Below are 17,133 nucleotides of genomic sequence, written 5' to 3' on the forward strand. Positions count from 1 at the left end.
AATTCTAATCTCCCTTATTAGATGAACAACTAAGTGAACCATAATGTCATTGAACGATGGAGGGAAAAACATCTCTAATTGGACAAGATAATTGCAGTTTCATGTTCCAAGTCGTCTAAATTTCCAGAATCAATAACTTTAATACATATAACATTGAAGAATAAGCATGATATGGTTATAGTTACCCTTACATTTCTTGGTAAAATGTCACGAATAACCACTGGTAGAAGTTGTTGCATCAAGACATGACAATCATGAGATTTTAAGCTAACTAACTCGAGATCATTCATTGACACAAGTTTCTTCATATTTGATGAGTACCATTGGGGAACTTTGATACCCTACAAACATTCACAAAAGCTTTTCTTTCTTTTTTAGATAGAGTGTGACATGCTGGGGGAAAATAAGTTTTATTTCCTATTTCTTTTGGGGCTAACTCTTGTCGTATACCCATCACAACCATATCTTCGTGGGATGTCTTAGTATCTTTTGTCTTTCCTTTAATATTGAGAAGTGTTCCAATCAAACTATCACATACATTTTTCTCCACATGTATCATATCAAGACAATTTCTTACATCAAGACTAGACCAATATGGAAGATCAAAAAACACCAACCTATTTTTCCGAATATTTTCTCCACTATTTTTTTTTCTTTCCAAAGACAACATTAATGTGTTGTTGTCTTTTATAAACTTCCCTCCTGGTTAAGGGCTTTGGATCAATATCAAACTCCTGTTCTCCATTAAAAGACTTCCGCAATCTACGATATGGGTGATTAGGTCTTAGAAATTTACGATGCTCAAGATAAACTGTCTTTTTTCCTTTTTGCAATTGGTGGTGACATGTATCAACTTCACATATAGGACACATTTTATGTCCCTTGCCGTTGTACCCAGACAAATTACCGTATGCAAGAAAGTTATTGATTGTGCAAAACAACATGACACACAATTTAAAATTATCACCTCTATACAAATTATCAACATCAATACATTCCTCCCCAAAAAGTATTAAACCTTCAATCAGTGGCGTTAAATAAACATCTATGTCATTCACTAGTTGTCTTGGACCCAAAATCATTATTGATAACTTCATATACTTGTGCTTCATGCACAACCATGGAGATAAATTATAAATTATAAGAAGAACATGACATGGCGTATGGTTAGTACTCAAATAACCAAAAAAGGGTTCATTCTGTCGGTAGCAAGTCCAAGCCTAAGGTTCCTCGGATCAAGGGAAAAATCTAGAAACAAGGAATCAATTTTCTTCCATTGCAATGAATTAGCTACATGGAAATTTTTTCCATCACACACTCTTTCATATGTATGCCATTTAGTATTCTTTACATCATTAACATTAAAAAATAATCTCTTGAACCTTGAAATTATCGGTATGTACCACATCACATTGGAAGGAACACCCTTCCTAGTTACACTATGATCGACATCAACATCATTTTCTGCTTCTAGTGTGACTCCCCACACCTCAGGAACTCCTTCAAGTTTTCAAAATCTTCCTATATAGGATGCAATCATTACGACATGAAATTACTTTGACATCGAAACCCATTGGACACAATATCTTCTTGTCCTCATAACAACGGTTCGACAACGTGTTACCTTCGAGAAGTATTTCTTTCAACAATTCAAGCAATTCAGTAAAACGTTTATCCGTTCACACATCTTTTGCCTTAAGATTAAATAATCATAACACAACTGACATTCTTGTAAATCTTTTACATCCCGGATACAATGAATATTTCATATCTTTTTTGCAAAGTATCTACCACATTAGCTTTCTTGAAAGCATCTACTCCAATATCATGAATCATATCTTCTAGAGTATCATTCTTAAATTCATCATCATCAACTGTATGTGACAAAGGTCTCTTTTTTGTCACTTCACCATGCCATACCCATTTCATATAATTTTGAATAATTCTATCACAACCATAATGATCGAATATAACATCCATTGGATGTTGTTTTTCTCGTATTAAAGCATTTTTTTTACAAGGACACCAAAAAATCCCATTATTTTTTTAGAAAGGTTTTTTCCAGCGAAATCAAATAATTATATCAATCCATTCTCATACTCTTTACTTAGTTTATTGGCTTTCATCCAACTACGATCCATAATCATGTAAAGCTTTTGAAAATAAAATAAAAATAGTACACAACTAACAAAACAATAAACAATAAGACATTATCAAAATAATAACAACGACGACGACGACAACAACAAGAACAACAACAATAAACAACAATAACAACAACAACACGAGTAATGGAGAACTTGTACATATCGGAAATGTGATGAGAGAACTTGTAAATGAAAATGCTGGTTCGAGCTTCCTTCCTCCTTGGAGAAGAGTGGTGTTCTTTTGTTCGCTAGAGCTCAAAAAGTGAATGAGCTAGACTTAACATTAACTCTGAGGGAATAAAAAATTTAGAGAGTATTTATCTCGGTTTCACTAAAAATCAGGGTAACATATCCGATGTAATATCTATAAAAAATAAAGGTGTCTGTTTTGGTTCCAAAAGGAATAAAAAATTAGAGAGTTTTTATCTCGATTTATTTAAAAATCGAGGTATATTATCCGACATAAAATCTATAAAAAATAAATGGGCCTATTTTAGTTTCAAAAGGAATAAAAAATTAAAGAGTTTTTATCTCAATTCATTTAAAATCCGAGGTATAATATCCGACGTAAAATCTATAAAAAATAAAAGCTTCTTTTTTATTCTAAATAAAATATATAATTGCAGGAGCTGGGAATCGAAACTCAAACCCTTAGTAATTTTTTATATCGATTTTTCTAAAAATAGAGAGAAAAGATTGATTATATTTATATAAATAAAACATGACACTTCCATGATCTATATCCCCAGTTGTTTATTATTATAGGTGTAAGCTTCATCATAAAAAAAAATATTTGTAATAGTGATTAAAAATCAGTTTTACAAAATCAATTCAAACCCACCTTAAATATGAAGCCACGATTGAACTACTTACACATCATATATCCGGTTAGTTTAAATGTTAATTTTATTGACAATACAAATTTAATTAATTATATTTTGTAAATATTGCTATGAATAAACTTAGCAATATGCTTAACTGTCACCGTTTGGGAGCGATGAAACTACTATTAACCTAAACTATTTACATTTTTCTTCTTAAATGATGGATAAATTCTATTCCCTGAACTGCAAACTACAACCCCTTCTCATCATCCCATCAAAATTTCCAAAGCTTTAGATTTGTCACGAATGGTGAAATCTTTTGAAGAAGCTATAAAATATGTGTATAATATTCTACTGAGTCAGATGTCGATCCCATGTGTGAAAGGTGGTTGTTTGGCGATATCGATTCCTGAGGATGAATACAAACTTGGAGTGGAAACTTGCAAGCAAAACTCGACTTAGTTATTTGGCCTTAGGATTCCTCGCCACTAACGATCGTTGCCTTGCGTAGTAAGTTAGTTGGCCTTCAGAAAACAATAGGAAAATGAGTCAACACTTCTTTAGGAAAGGGCTTCTTTGAGTTCTCCTTTTCTTGCCTTGAGGATGTTCATATTGTCAGATTAGTCAATACTTGGAACCTTGGTTCAGGGTTCTTAAAACTCTTTCCCTGGACTAGGATTTTGTTCCTTCAACACTTAAACAAACTTCATCTCGGGTTTGGATAAGGATTCATGGTTTGTCTTAGGAGTACTAATGAACTAAAATCATTTTCGTATTGTTAGTAGTATCAAGACTCCTATATGTATAGGTTATGCTTCAAAAAAGGCTCCCTTTGAAATAGAATTTACCCATTATGTGATGGTTCTGATGCACTTAGATTTGGTCAAAGAGTTCAGTTACAAAATCCTAGTTAAGAGGATTGGTTTTGTATTTTTGTGAAGATTGAATACGAAAAAGTTCCAGACTTTTGTCACTTTTGTACTTATATAGAACACTCGATTTATAACTATAGAAGGAAGGAAAATAAGATGGAAAAAGGTTCATGCTAGAAAACAACCTAAGACTTCTAAAAACATATTTGTCCAAGTTGAAAAGCAAAATAATGCCTAAATGTTGGAGGAAAATATATGCACTAAGCAAAAGGTTGGAGAAACAAATGGGGTAGTTAAAGACCCCGACAGTTTGAGCATCGTACTAAAGGCTCAAGTTATAAGGTTTTGGACACAAATAAAAGCTTTCGAAATGATTTTATGGATGCCACTCAGGTGGGGGAAATGGTAGAAGAAACTCATGATCAAATTAATAAGTCTATAGTGCCTGAATCTTACAAAGCTCTTGGGCCAACATGGCTGAGCAGGTGAATGACCAGTAGAACAATGTAGAGGACCCCCTGATGACTATAAGCTTGTGAGCTCTAAAAGGAAATCCAAAAAGAACATGACAAAAAGTTTTACTAGACATAGTTCTAGTAACCCGAATACTTCATCATGAAGTGTATCTTTTGGAACATTAGGGGTATTGCTAATTCCCCATCTAAATCAGCTTTCAAGAGAATTATTAAGAAGTATAAACCTGACTTTGTTTTCATAGTAGAGCCTTGAATGCAATATTCTAATTTTCCTAAAATTGGTTATCTAACTTCAACCTAAAGTTGTTTGCGATGAACCACAAAAACAATAATTTGCCTAGCCTGGGGTGCATTTGTAAGAAGAATATTGACCCTGAGCTTGTTGTTATTGATGATAAGTATATCTCTTTTGTTATTAATAATGATAAGAAAATATATGGGATCACTGCTATCTATGCTTTAACCAATTACACACACATAAGTGAGCTTCAGAATAACTCGCAACCTTTACACGTAGACATATATTGTCGCCTCATATGAGATTTTAGTGCAATAATGGGAGCTTATTAGTACATGGGTCACTCTCAACCAGCTAGAATTCCAATGGATGATTTCTACAGCTGGACCAACTTTACTCAGTTGATTCACTTACCTACTAAGGGTCACCACTTCTCCTGGTCCAATGATAGAGAGGGTAGAAGACACACTGAGAAATATTTGGATAGAGTTATTGGAAAAATAGCCTGGATTTATTTTTGTTCAAACCTATCCTGCACCACTATTACTAAGAGTAGCTCTGATCATATTCCTATCATGTTGAGTTTTGATTATAAGGAGGTTAAACACTCATCTCAATTCAAATTTATGCAAATGTAGGCCTTGCATGATGAGTGTAAAGGCATAGTTGTTAAGACTTGGGAAACCAAGGTTGTTGGTTTCCCTATGTTCATATTGGACAGAAAACTTAAGCTTTTAAAAAAATAACTTGAAAGTGTAGAACAAGACATTTTTTGGTAATATACAAGAACGAGTTAAGATTGTAGAGGACAATATAAACAACATCCGACATAGGTCGGCTAGCCTTGGTCATAATGAAGTGACTCAGGCCCAAGAGAAAATTGCCCAAAAATATTTTTCATTAACTTTGAGTCTAGAAGAAGAAGCTTTTCGGAAGGAAAAGGCAAAGTGAACTGGGCTTTTAAAGGGGACATGAATACAAGATTTTTTTTCATAGATATGGCAAGATCAAAGCAGCCTTTAAGCCTTTATCAACCATTCACCATAACAATGAGGTTATCACAGATGTTGACCTCATAATTGATCATGCCACCAATCATTTTGAAAATCTATACAATGACAATGCTAGCCTACCAGATAATGATCTAATTGAGAAAACCATTCCCAAATTGGTTAATGAGGATACCAACCAACTTCTCACACTTATTCCTCCTACCGAGGAAATTAAAAGTGTCATTATTAGCCTGAACAAGGAAACTGCTCTTAGCCCTGATGGATTTGGAGGCTTCTTCTACCATACTTTTTAGAACACCATCAAATACGATGTCTTAAAAGATGTGTCACAATTTTCATTGAGGATTGGATCTTGCCTCACTATAATTCCAACTCCATAGTTTTGATTCATAAAACTCATAATTCTAACACCATTGGACAATTTAAGCATATTGCTCTAGCTAACTTCATAACCAAAATAATCACAAAAATCATTATTAACATGTTGGTTGCAGTCATGCCTCACACCATCTCTCCCGAGCATAAAGGTTTCATTAGGGGAAGAAATATAAAGAACTATATTTGCCTAACTTCCGAGGCCATCAATATCCTCAATAGGATGTGATATGGTGTTAATTTTGCTCTTAAAATAGACATAGTTAAGGAATTTGATACTTTAAACGGGTAATTTCTTTTATAGGTCCTTAGGAGATTTGGACTTTGCAACAAATTATGCATTTGTATCCACATGATTCTTCAATCTGGTTATCTTTATGTTTCCATCAATGGCAAGATGCAGGTTTTTTTTTTCAATGTCAAAGAGGACTGAGAAATGATGACCCTTTATCTCCTATTTTTTTTGCTTGGCTGAGGAGGTTTTGAGTAGGGGTCTGTCAAATCTATTTGAGGACGCTAATGTTCTACATATGAAGGGACTAGGAATGTTCATGTCCCTTCCCACACATTATATGCAGATGATATCATGTTTTTTTTATAGAGGAGATTTAAGACCCATTAAGGCTATTGATACTCTTCTTGATATATATGCATCTTGTTTTGGTCAAGTATGCAATGCCTCCAAATTTATTGTTTATGCAAGTGTTATATTAGACATCGGGAAATATCAAATTTCAACTCATCTTGAATTCTCAATTGGCAATAGTCCACTCTTATGCATGGGATCTCCTATATTCATAGGGAAACCAAAGCCTAAGCACTTTCATCATATTGTGGACAATATCAAAATCAAGTTGTGTGCATGGAAAGATTCACTTTTAACTATTGATGGAAGAGTAGAGCTAGTGAAATATATCATCTATATCATGACCATTTACTGCATTCAGGTCTATGATTGGTCAATTAGTTTAATTAAAACTCTGGAGTCTTGGATGCACAACTTCATATGGAGTGGGGACATTGAAAAACGAAAGTTGATAACTATTTCTTGTAGAAAGTGTTGCAGACCCACAAAGGTTAGTTATCTTAGCATTAACTCCCTATCCACCCTGAACCAAGCTGCTAATCTCAAACTTTGTTAGGATACTTCAGATTCTTCAGAAACCTGGGCTTATATTCTCAAAGGTAGAGTATTGAGAAATAGAGGAATCATTAATAAACATCACATTTCCTCCTCCATCTGGAGCTCAACTAAAAATTATTTCTCTATAATCATGGACAACTCGGCTTGGGGTCTTAGTAATTATAAACAAATCAATTTTGGGATAGACTCGTGGTGTGGCTCTCCTTTGTCTTAAAATCTTAATATATCTGTTTTGGATCCTGATTTTATCAACAAAAAGGCAAGTAACTTCATTGTTAATAAATGGTGGGAGCTACCTATTAATATAACTCTGGATTTTCCTAGCTTATTCTTAATAATGTTTTCTTGTCTCATCCATGATGGTAATTTAGAGGATATAAGAGCTTGGTCTTATCTAGATTCTGGTTGCTTGTCTTTCAAGGATTTTTACATATTCCTTTAAAAGCATGACTCCAAGGTATCTTGGCAGAGGAAATTTCGGAACTCCAGCATCCCACCTTCCAAATTCTCACTCTTATGGAGATACATACAAATCAAGCTTCCTACATATGAGAATTTTATCAGTAGTGCTTGCTTCCTCCCATCTGTTTGCATCCTTTGTCATAATCAAAGTGAGTCTTCGCAACACTTTTTTTTATCTTGTCTATGCTAATAAGCACCCGTGGACTTGGTTCTCTACCATTGTTACCAGTTTTCCCCCAATCAACACATTGGATAAATGTTGGCACGTTATAAATCATGACTAGTCTAAGAATTGTAGAACAATTATAGCTACAATCAATATTCAAATTATAAATGTTATATGGTTTGCTCAAAATCAAGCCAGGTTCCAAGACATCGCTATCACTTAGTCCTCTTGCAAAAACATCATACTCAAAAATTTATCTTTAGCAAATTTCCCTCCCAATTCCAATACAAACATGCTTGAATTTTCCATTATTAAATGTTTTTGCTGGAACCTTGTAACACCCCGATTTAATTTGCGTATTTATTTATTAGGTGTTTATTTTAATTAATTATTATTTGGTGTGATAATTAATTAAATATGTATTCTGGTGATTATTTGAATTATTTGAATATATGTGTTATTTGAATAATTGAATTTTATGAGTAGAAATAACAATTGTCTAGTAATGAGCCTAATTAATTCGAATGGGTGGATAGGTGAGTTAAGCCCATTATGAGTTAAAAAGATAGTAAGGGTTTTAGAGATAAGAGTTAGTTTTGTAAAACAAGAGAAGAAGAGAGAATAGAAGAGAAGAGAAGAGAAAGAGGAGAAGAGGAAACTAGAAGAAGAAGGACCTAGAGATTTCATCTATACTAAGGTAAGGGTGGAATTTCAAGTGGTTATGGGTAAAAATAATGTATGTAATGCATGTGGGTTAGATATCATGAACTTAGGATTTGGGGATTTTTATTTTTGAGAAACCCTAACACGTGTTTATGTTTTAATCCATGAAATTGATGTTTATGTTATGCTATGATGTTTCTATATTGAATTCCATGAATGGGTATGTGTGTAAGACCCCAATTTTGACCCTAAGATCCCTCATGATATCTCATCATATGCATTGGCATTGGGATCACACCTTAGCATCCTCATTACCCCTCATTCATTGGGTTTGCATTGGGAGAGACCACCAATCACCATGTGATTGTATCATACTTTGTATTTTATCATTTTACTAACCAAAATACCAAAAATATGTCTTTGCATTTGTCTAACTCTTTTGTAGGTAGGGCACATGATCATCTTTGATCTATCAAGTTCACATCTAGGGTTTAAGACCCTCATTGCTAAGATATCAACCAAGGAATGATCCACAAAGATTCTAGGCATCATATATTAGTCCCCATGATCTCTACATGTTATTTTGATCAAAAAATCTTCAAGAGTTTGGAATTGGTTTGCCTTGGAAACCCTAGTTAATCTGGGTATCTTATGTAACTTCTTCATCAAGCTTCTTCATTAATTGATCAAATATTTCAAGGCACACTTCAAATTACATCATCTTATGCATATATGATCTCCCATGAGTCCGAAAAGTCAAGAGAATTGCAATTTAGCAAGGTGGTTGATGGAGGTTGACCAGAGGAATTCATCTGATCAAAATTGGGGTCCCCTAGACCATATCTCCTACAATTTTTATCATATGAAAATGATTCCAAGATCAAAGTTACTCTAAATGACATTACAAACAACTTTCTTGTTGAGGTCTAGAGCTAGTTTTGCTTGTAAAGTCATTTTTTATGATGAAAGATTATAGGTCATTTTGTCTAAACCCTAATTTGGAGGTCAACTTCCCAAGGCCATAACTTGCCCAATTTTTATGAGATTACAGATTTCCAAGTTGCACAATCAAATTCAAGGTGTCTAGTTCAACTTTTATTTTTGGAGGAAGATCTAATTAAACTTTTATGAGCATGTGATATGAGGATACATTATAGGTCATTTTGGACCAATACCATTGAACAAGTGATTTTCCTCAACTTCAAAAATGCATAACTAATTCATCCCAAATGAAAATAAGGTCAAATTTGTGACCACTTTGAAGGTTTTTGAAATAGATACAACTTTTATGAAGACACTTTTCTCATTTGAAGCTCACATAAAAAGTTAGCCAAGGTGGAATAATTGAACATATGGCTTGACACTTAGAAATTTTTTTGACATGTTAAAATTTCCAAACTTCCACCTCAAAATTCATCATGATACAAGCTTCAAATGAAAAAGTATTCAACATGAGAGTTGTTCTTCTTGATCTAACCTTTCCAAAGAGTCCAATTTCATCCATTTTGGACAAAGTTTGAGGGGTCTGCGCATGGTCTGAACACGACTGCATCATTTGGCAAGGATCAATCTTCAAGCAGCTATACACTTTTGCCTTGCACCCCAATTCACATTCAGACTCAATTTCATGTAATTGTAGACTTAATTGAGTAGCTTCACGGGCCTGTGCACGCCCATGCAAGCATGCATCATGCAATTGCCAAAATTGGAAACATTTTGAAAGGTGCAAATAACACTTACTTGAGCTATAAATAAGAGGTCTTTGCGCGCCAACTCTCCCACACTTTAAACCCTCACATTTGAAAGGAAAACCAGATAATTTTCATTTGAAAATTGAGTTTGAATCTCACTGTTTGGAGATTCAAAAACTCCAGGATCCAAAGCTTTGTACCAATCCTAAGCCACTTCTGCAAGCTTCCTAAGCAAGATCAAACACGAATTGAAGCAAGAAAGATCAAGTTCTGCACAACATTGAAGGTATTTTCCAGATTTTTTCTTCTCTTCAATTCTCTCTCAATTCTCATCAATTATCTTGGATCCTTGGTTGTTTAAAGTCCTACCAATGTAGGCAAGAAGATTAAGTTGCTTTGAGGTCAAATCGAAGCAACTCAGTTCATGTACCTCAAATTTCAACTCCATGTATCTCTCAATATACTTGGAGTTAGGTTGAATTGAGGTCAAATTCATGATCAGTGCCATTTTTTCTTTAAGATTATGTCCTTCTTTTTCATTTTTGTGATGGTGATGAGAGAACCAATCCAACCAAGGTCACCTGAGAAGATGACTGATGGTTTGCTCCGGCGGTGAGGTGGACACGTTCTGAGCCACATGATCAAGCCTTTATGTTTTAATCTTGAGCGTTGCTTTTGAATACCAACTGTGTGGTACGCTGACTTGTGTGTTTGGTGGAACACGCGTTTTAGACCACTTGATCTGCCACCTCAATTAATGAGGGAGATCAAGTGGTCCACGTTTTTTCTGAATAATTGATTTTCATTTTATTTGTTCTATTTCATTGATTCATATTAAATTTAATATTGATCTAAAAAATATGAGAGTTTCACCAAAAAAAATTAAATAAATTCCTCTTTCATTTCTGAATTAAAATTATTTTTTGGATCATTATTAATATTTTTCATGATTTAATTGTTTTTGTGAATATTTTTAATTATTTTAAAAATACTTTTAAGTTTCTAAAAATTCTGAATTTTTTTCTCCAAGGTCCTTTGACCTTGTTTGACCTATGATAAATCTCATGGCCATTTCTTTGGTGTTTTGATGAGGTTTTAGGAAATTGACCAACCATAATTTAATTTAATGCTTATTTTTATTATTTTTTATTGTTTAAATGCCAAATAAATTGTGTAGAGCCATTTTAATTGACTTTGTGAGTTTTGACTTGTGTTGTTAGGCCTTGGTCAATGTTGATTTGAATTTGCTAGGTTAAGATCATTGGATTTAGGGGATTGATGGAATGTACATTTCATCTCCCAAAATGAATGAATGATCTTAATTTGGAAAAAGTCCTTCTTTGACCAATTTGTGTTGAATCCCCCCCCCCCCCCCCCCCCCCCCCCCCCCCCCTCTTCATCTTATTCCCCTTCTTTATTCATTCATGTCATGGAACTATGATATCTCTATATCCTAAGGCTAATTGATTGCAAAATCAACATAAGTATGGATGAGATTAAAGCCCCCATTTTGTATATTCTTTTTCTGTGTGGCATGTTTTATGAGTATAGTTTATCGTACTATGTATATAACATGTATTAGCACCAAAATTCTATTGTCCGACCTCAAATAGTTGTGACTTCTACATAAGTCCAATTACGATTGCTTAATATAACGCTAAATTTTGACATAAAAAGCATAGCATTCTAGTTAGCGAGATTGTAAGTCTCCCCTCTTTCATGATATTGTGTGGAAACTTGGCCTTTTTCCTTCCTTTGGAAGATGCCTTGGTTCAAGAACACATGCTTGTGATAAGTGGGTTGAGTGTTCTCCAAAGAATGACTTGAACAAAAACAAAGCAAAAACAATACTAACTTCTAATCAACTAACAACTAACATTTAATTTCAAGTCATTTACTTTTATGCACTCTAATTTTTAAGCTTTATCCATTTGCCATTATTCATACCATTCAAAATGTTTACTTTAATGTTATTTTCTCTTTGTCCACTTGGACCATATTTTGTGATATATTGTATTTGTATATATTTGTTTGCTTGTGTGGTCTTTTGACCTTAATGTACATAATAAGAACAAAAACCCTAAAAAACATTTTGTGTGGACTATTGGTTTGATCTGGGACTATTGGACTTAGAATTTAAGCAACACTCCATATGCAAAGGACTTGGTCAATGCCAACTTTCTTGAAACCAAGTGCTTGTAAAGTGAACTTTGATCTGATACAAATTTGAAGATCCATTTGAGTTCATCTGCAATATGATCATGGTGAAGCTGTTTATTTTGAACTTGTGCCTAATGCCACCTTTGGAGTCATCTGATACATGGGAAATTTTAAAGAATATCATGGAGTTGCTAAGCTTGGCTATGACTATATTTATTTGATGCATTGCTCTTGCTATCTGTGTATTGTTTGTTGCTTGATTCTAAAGTCCAAGGGAAATTTGGGTTTCTATATGACATTCTTGTCTATTGGATTGCAACCCCATTGGTCAGATATTTTCAACTCTCAACTTTTACATTTATGCTTAGGATTAGTCTCTTCATCTCCTCCCCATTTCTTTAATTTCAAAATCTCTCCCCCTTTTTTTCAAAAATCTTCTTTGATTGTATCTGTTTTCTAAACTTTGACCATATTGCAAGTTAGAAACTTTGGCCTTATGCCATTGCATTTTCAAACTTTTTCTTAATCAAACTTGTAAATAAAATTACTATACTTGACTTAAAATTTCAAAAGACAAAAAGAATCGACACTCATTCAAACCATTTTTAGGCCCTTGTGCCTTTGTAAAACTTAAGTTTTTGTTAAAAGCAATGTACTCACTTTGAAATTGATACCACGAGCAACGAGGTTTTGATCCCTCATTTTTATGTTGGCACGTAGGCATAAGTCCGAAGGTCTTGTCAAACACAAAAATATGATTAATGAATTCTTTTCTCATCCTCACACTCTGTTTTATTTGCAAACATCATTTGTACAAAAAACACATATGCACACAAAAAAGGACTCCCTAGGAGTACCTAGGACACTTTGGGTGCTAACACCTTCCCTCTGTGTAACCAACCCCCTTACCTGTAATCTCTGACATTTTATTAGTTTTGATTTAAAAACTTCTTATTTTTGGGTTTTGTTCGTACTTTTCCCTTTTCCCTTGGAAACAATAAAAGCGTGGTGGCGACTCTGGTTTAATTGACGTCTAGCTTATCCATAGCTTGATGGTCATGAATTTACCGCTACAATGTGTATAGAACATGATTTGGTGCATAATTGCATGTTTGAGTTTCACTTAAAAATTGTTGATTTGAGATTTTGGTGAAAATTAGTGGAGCTTAGAATCTTGTTTCTATGATCCTAATAGTTGCTATATATATATATATATATATATATATATATATATATATATATATATATATATAATATATATATATATATATATATATATATATATATATATAATATATATATATATATATATATATAGAGAGAGAGAGAGAGAGAGAGAGAGAGAGGAGAGAGAGAGAGAGAGAGAGAGGAGAGAGAGAGAGAGAGAGAGAGGTTGTATAACTATTTATTTCATGAAAAATGATGGACTAATGTGGTTTTATGATGAAAATTCGTGCTGGACATCAGTATTTTCACAACAACAATTTTTCTGGTTTTTGACAGCATTTTCGCAACAGCAAATTTTTTGGTTTTTGACAACATTTTGAAAAACTTGTAAATTCAATAACTTTTGAACCGTAACTCCGTTTGAGGTGCCGTTTGGACCGTTACAAAGCTAAGAATATTATATATAACGTGACATTATTTTTTATAATAGTAGATTAATATTTTATCAAAAGAATCCTAATGTGGATGTATGTTGTATGTGTGGTGATTGTGAATGACATGTTTTCTATTGTTTGACATGTAGTGGATGGTTTTAGATGGATTTTGTGAAGAAAAAAAATACTTGAAATTATGTATGTGATGATGTGAATTGGTGAATTTGATGAATAACATGAATTGGCTTGTTTGCTTTATGTTATTGTGTTGTGATGAGATGATGAATGATATTTGATGTATTGTTTGGGATTGAAGTCACGTTAGGTGTATGTTGTGCAAATGTTGGATGTGGTATGCTTATGTATGATTAAGGGGTTGTGATCGTCTTAATTGCATGAGTCTTGTTGTTGTTGCACACTTACACTAGCATGAGTCTATGAAAGAGGCAATGTTGGGTAATCTCGCGTAGATAATTTGCTTGTCCCAAACCTAACGCCGAATGAGGTTTGAAAGCTTAAGGCCAAATAGAGCTTTAGAGGTGGTTATCTAGTCTATTTGAGAGACGCTCGGCAAGTCGGAAATGATAACGGATGGGATCCACATGCATATCGCATTAAGTCACACATTGAGTTGCACGTGTCGGTGTGAATTGTTTGTGTGATTATGTGATATGATTGTGTGGATATGATTTTGGTAGATATGCATATACGTGGATTTTAGGTGATCCATTTGATATGAATTGTTGATGTGTTATTGATGTGTTATGTGTGCATATTTGTGATATATGTGATGAAATAGTGACTTGTATACATTATGGAATCATGTGAAAGTTGTATACATATTTGATGATGATTTCTAGATGATGATGGATGATAATATGTACATGAAATTGATATGTTGTGAAATATGAATTTTGTACATCGTTTAGTATTTATAAATGAATACTTGTGGATTGTTGAGCCATGTTGTATAATGGTAAACATGTGATTCTTTAATAAGATGATATGATGCATGTTTGTATGAAGCGTGATGAATTCTAATAATATATGTATGTTTATTATACATTTCATATTATTATGTTTTTCTATAATGATTTGAATTCTCACCCTTCTGTTGGAATGATGTTCTATCGGGACATCGATCAGGTACCGGAGATAGTGGTGCTTTGCATAAGGATTAGATTCGGAGGCTAGTTCTTGTTGTGTTTTGACTAGGTAGTCTATAGTGCTCTGGTCATGTAACACTTGGGTTTATGGGATTATTTGTATTTGTTTTGATGTTGAGAGATATTGTTGTGCTCTCTTTTATCTTGTTATTTGGATATGTTGGTTTTGATGTTGAGTGACCTTAGAGTCCAAAACGATATTTTGTGATAGATGATTTATGGGAATCATCACTATTTACCATTTATGAAGAGATATGTTATTCCGCTGTGTGAGTTTGCATGTTGGTTATTTGGTTTTGATTTATAATCCGTGTTACTTGTGTGTGACCATGACATGTGTTGTTTCTGGCAGAAGTAAATGTGATGCCCTCGTGTATGCATGCTTTAATTTACTCTGATTATGCAATTGTATGATGTATTTGAGTAGTAGTGGTTTGGGGGTGTTACAAACCTCGTCCTAATGATCCTTCCTTGATATTAGATATCTTGTGGTGACCACATCCCTTTGGTTGGATAAAAGGAAACTCTGATGGCATGACTACAACCTCCCTCCCCCCCTCTCTCTCTCTCTCTGCTTGTGGTATTTTCCGAATTTCAAAGGACAAACATGTAGGCAGTGTCTCCAACTACATTGGCAAAGATAATGCCATCATTTCAAAGTTTTGTGGTGTTATGATGGCCATGAAACTCTCTCTCTCTCTCTCTCTCTCTCTCTCTCTCTCTCTCTCTCTCTCTCTCTCTCTCTCTCTCTCCTCTCTCTCTCTCTCTCTCTCTCTCTCTCTCTCTCTGCTTGTGGTATTTTCCGAATTTTAAAGGACGAACATGTAGGCAGTTTCTCCAACTACATTGGCAAAGATAATGCCATCATTTCAAAGTTTTGTGGTGTTATGATGGCAATGAAACTTGCTGCTCAAAACAACAATTCCCATTTTTGGCTTGAATCTGACTTGTACTTGTAATGCAAGTTTTTTCTAACTTCTCTGTTGTCCCGACGAAGTTAAAAGCCCGATGGCTGGATTACATTAATCTTACTCATTCAATGCACTTCATTGTTTCTCACATCTTCTGAAGATAAGAAAAGATTAAACATACGCAAAAATAGGGGATCATTTGCAATTATAAATTCATTTGCAATAAATTAACTATTTACTAGTATTTTTTATCAAATAAATTCTAAGATTTTAGAGAAAATAAAAATGAATGATAAGTTTTATTATTACTTTTGTCTAATTATAAATAATTAATATTGTTATCTTTTTATTATTATTATTATTATTATCATAAATAAATAATTTTAAAATGAAATTATTGATTTATAAATATCAACAACTTATTTATGTTAATACATAATATAAATAAATGCTTGTGTCAAATAATTGAACTTTAAACAAATAATTTATATTTATTTAACACAACTAGCATATATAGCATATATCAGGTAAACTATCGCGTTCACCTCAAATAAAATATTATTTTACAAATGTTAAAAATAATATGAATTAAAACAAATTAATAAAATAAAATAATTAATGTTAATTGAAAATCAAGAAAATAATTTATTTTAGAAAAAAAAAGTATAAATAAGTTCTATATTATCAGAATATTTTTATAAAAGTAGTATTAAATGTTTTTAGATTTTCAATAAAATATAATTTAAAAAATTGTCAAAAACAATATAATTTTAAATTAAAAAAATATATTTTTTATTCTAAAGATTGGAGAGAGTTATATATACGATAACGATTAGATTTCAAAAGTTAATGAAGTTCATTTAACTATTTCTTTTTGTCATTTTAATTTGTGTCAACAAGTTAAATAAACTTTTTCTTTTATTTGTTAAGAAATATAGTGAATATGAATAAGTGAAGTATTGCACTACAATTGAATAATTGATTCTGGTATGATATTTTGTTTCGGTTTCGAATATAATTGATTATGTTTTTCTGAATTGATTATATTTAAAGTTCTTGAATCTAATATGTTTTCTATCCTGTTTAACTTATTTTATTAAAATTTGTTCAAACATAATTTATTTTATTTTCAACTTGCTTTTAGGCCGAATTAATTTTATACAATCAATTCTCTCAAATATCAATTATCTTTTGTACTTAACCAAACACACTTTTAATACAAAA

The 17,133-nt window shown here is 32.9% G+C and overlaps 1 protein-coding gene across 1 annotated transcript in view; it reads right to left on the reverse strand.

Moving 5' to 3' along the window:
* Positions 1-641: 641 nt before the first annotated feature.
* Positions 642-17,133, reverse strand: part of LOC127080034 (formin-like protein 4) — a 33,479-nt gene continuing 16,987 nt past the window's right edge. Inside the window, exon 3 of the mRNA XM_051020370.1 lies at positions 642-1,106. Within this exon, the coding sequence (XP_050876327.1) occupies positions 642-1,106 (465 nt within the window). The remainder of the gene's footprint in view (positions 1,107-17,133) is intronic.

The sequence above is a fragment of the Lathyrus oleraceus genome, chromosome 5 (assembly GCF_024323335.1).
Source record: "Lathyrus oleraceus cultivar Zhongwan6 chromosome 5, CAAS_Psat_ZW6_1.0, whole genome shotgun sequence".
Taxonomy (NCBI): Eukaryota; Viridiplantae; Streptophyta; class Magnoliopsida; order Fabales; family Fabaceae; genus Lathyrus; species Lathyrus oleraceus.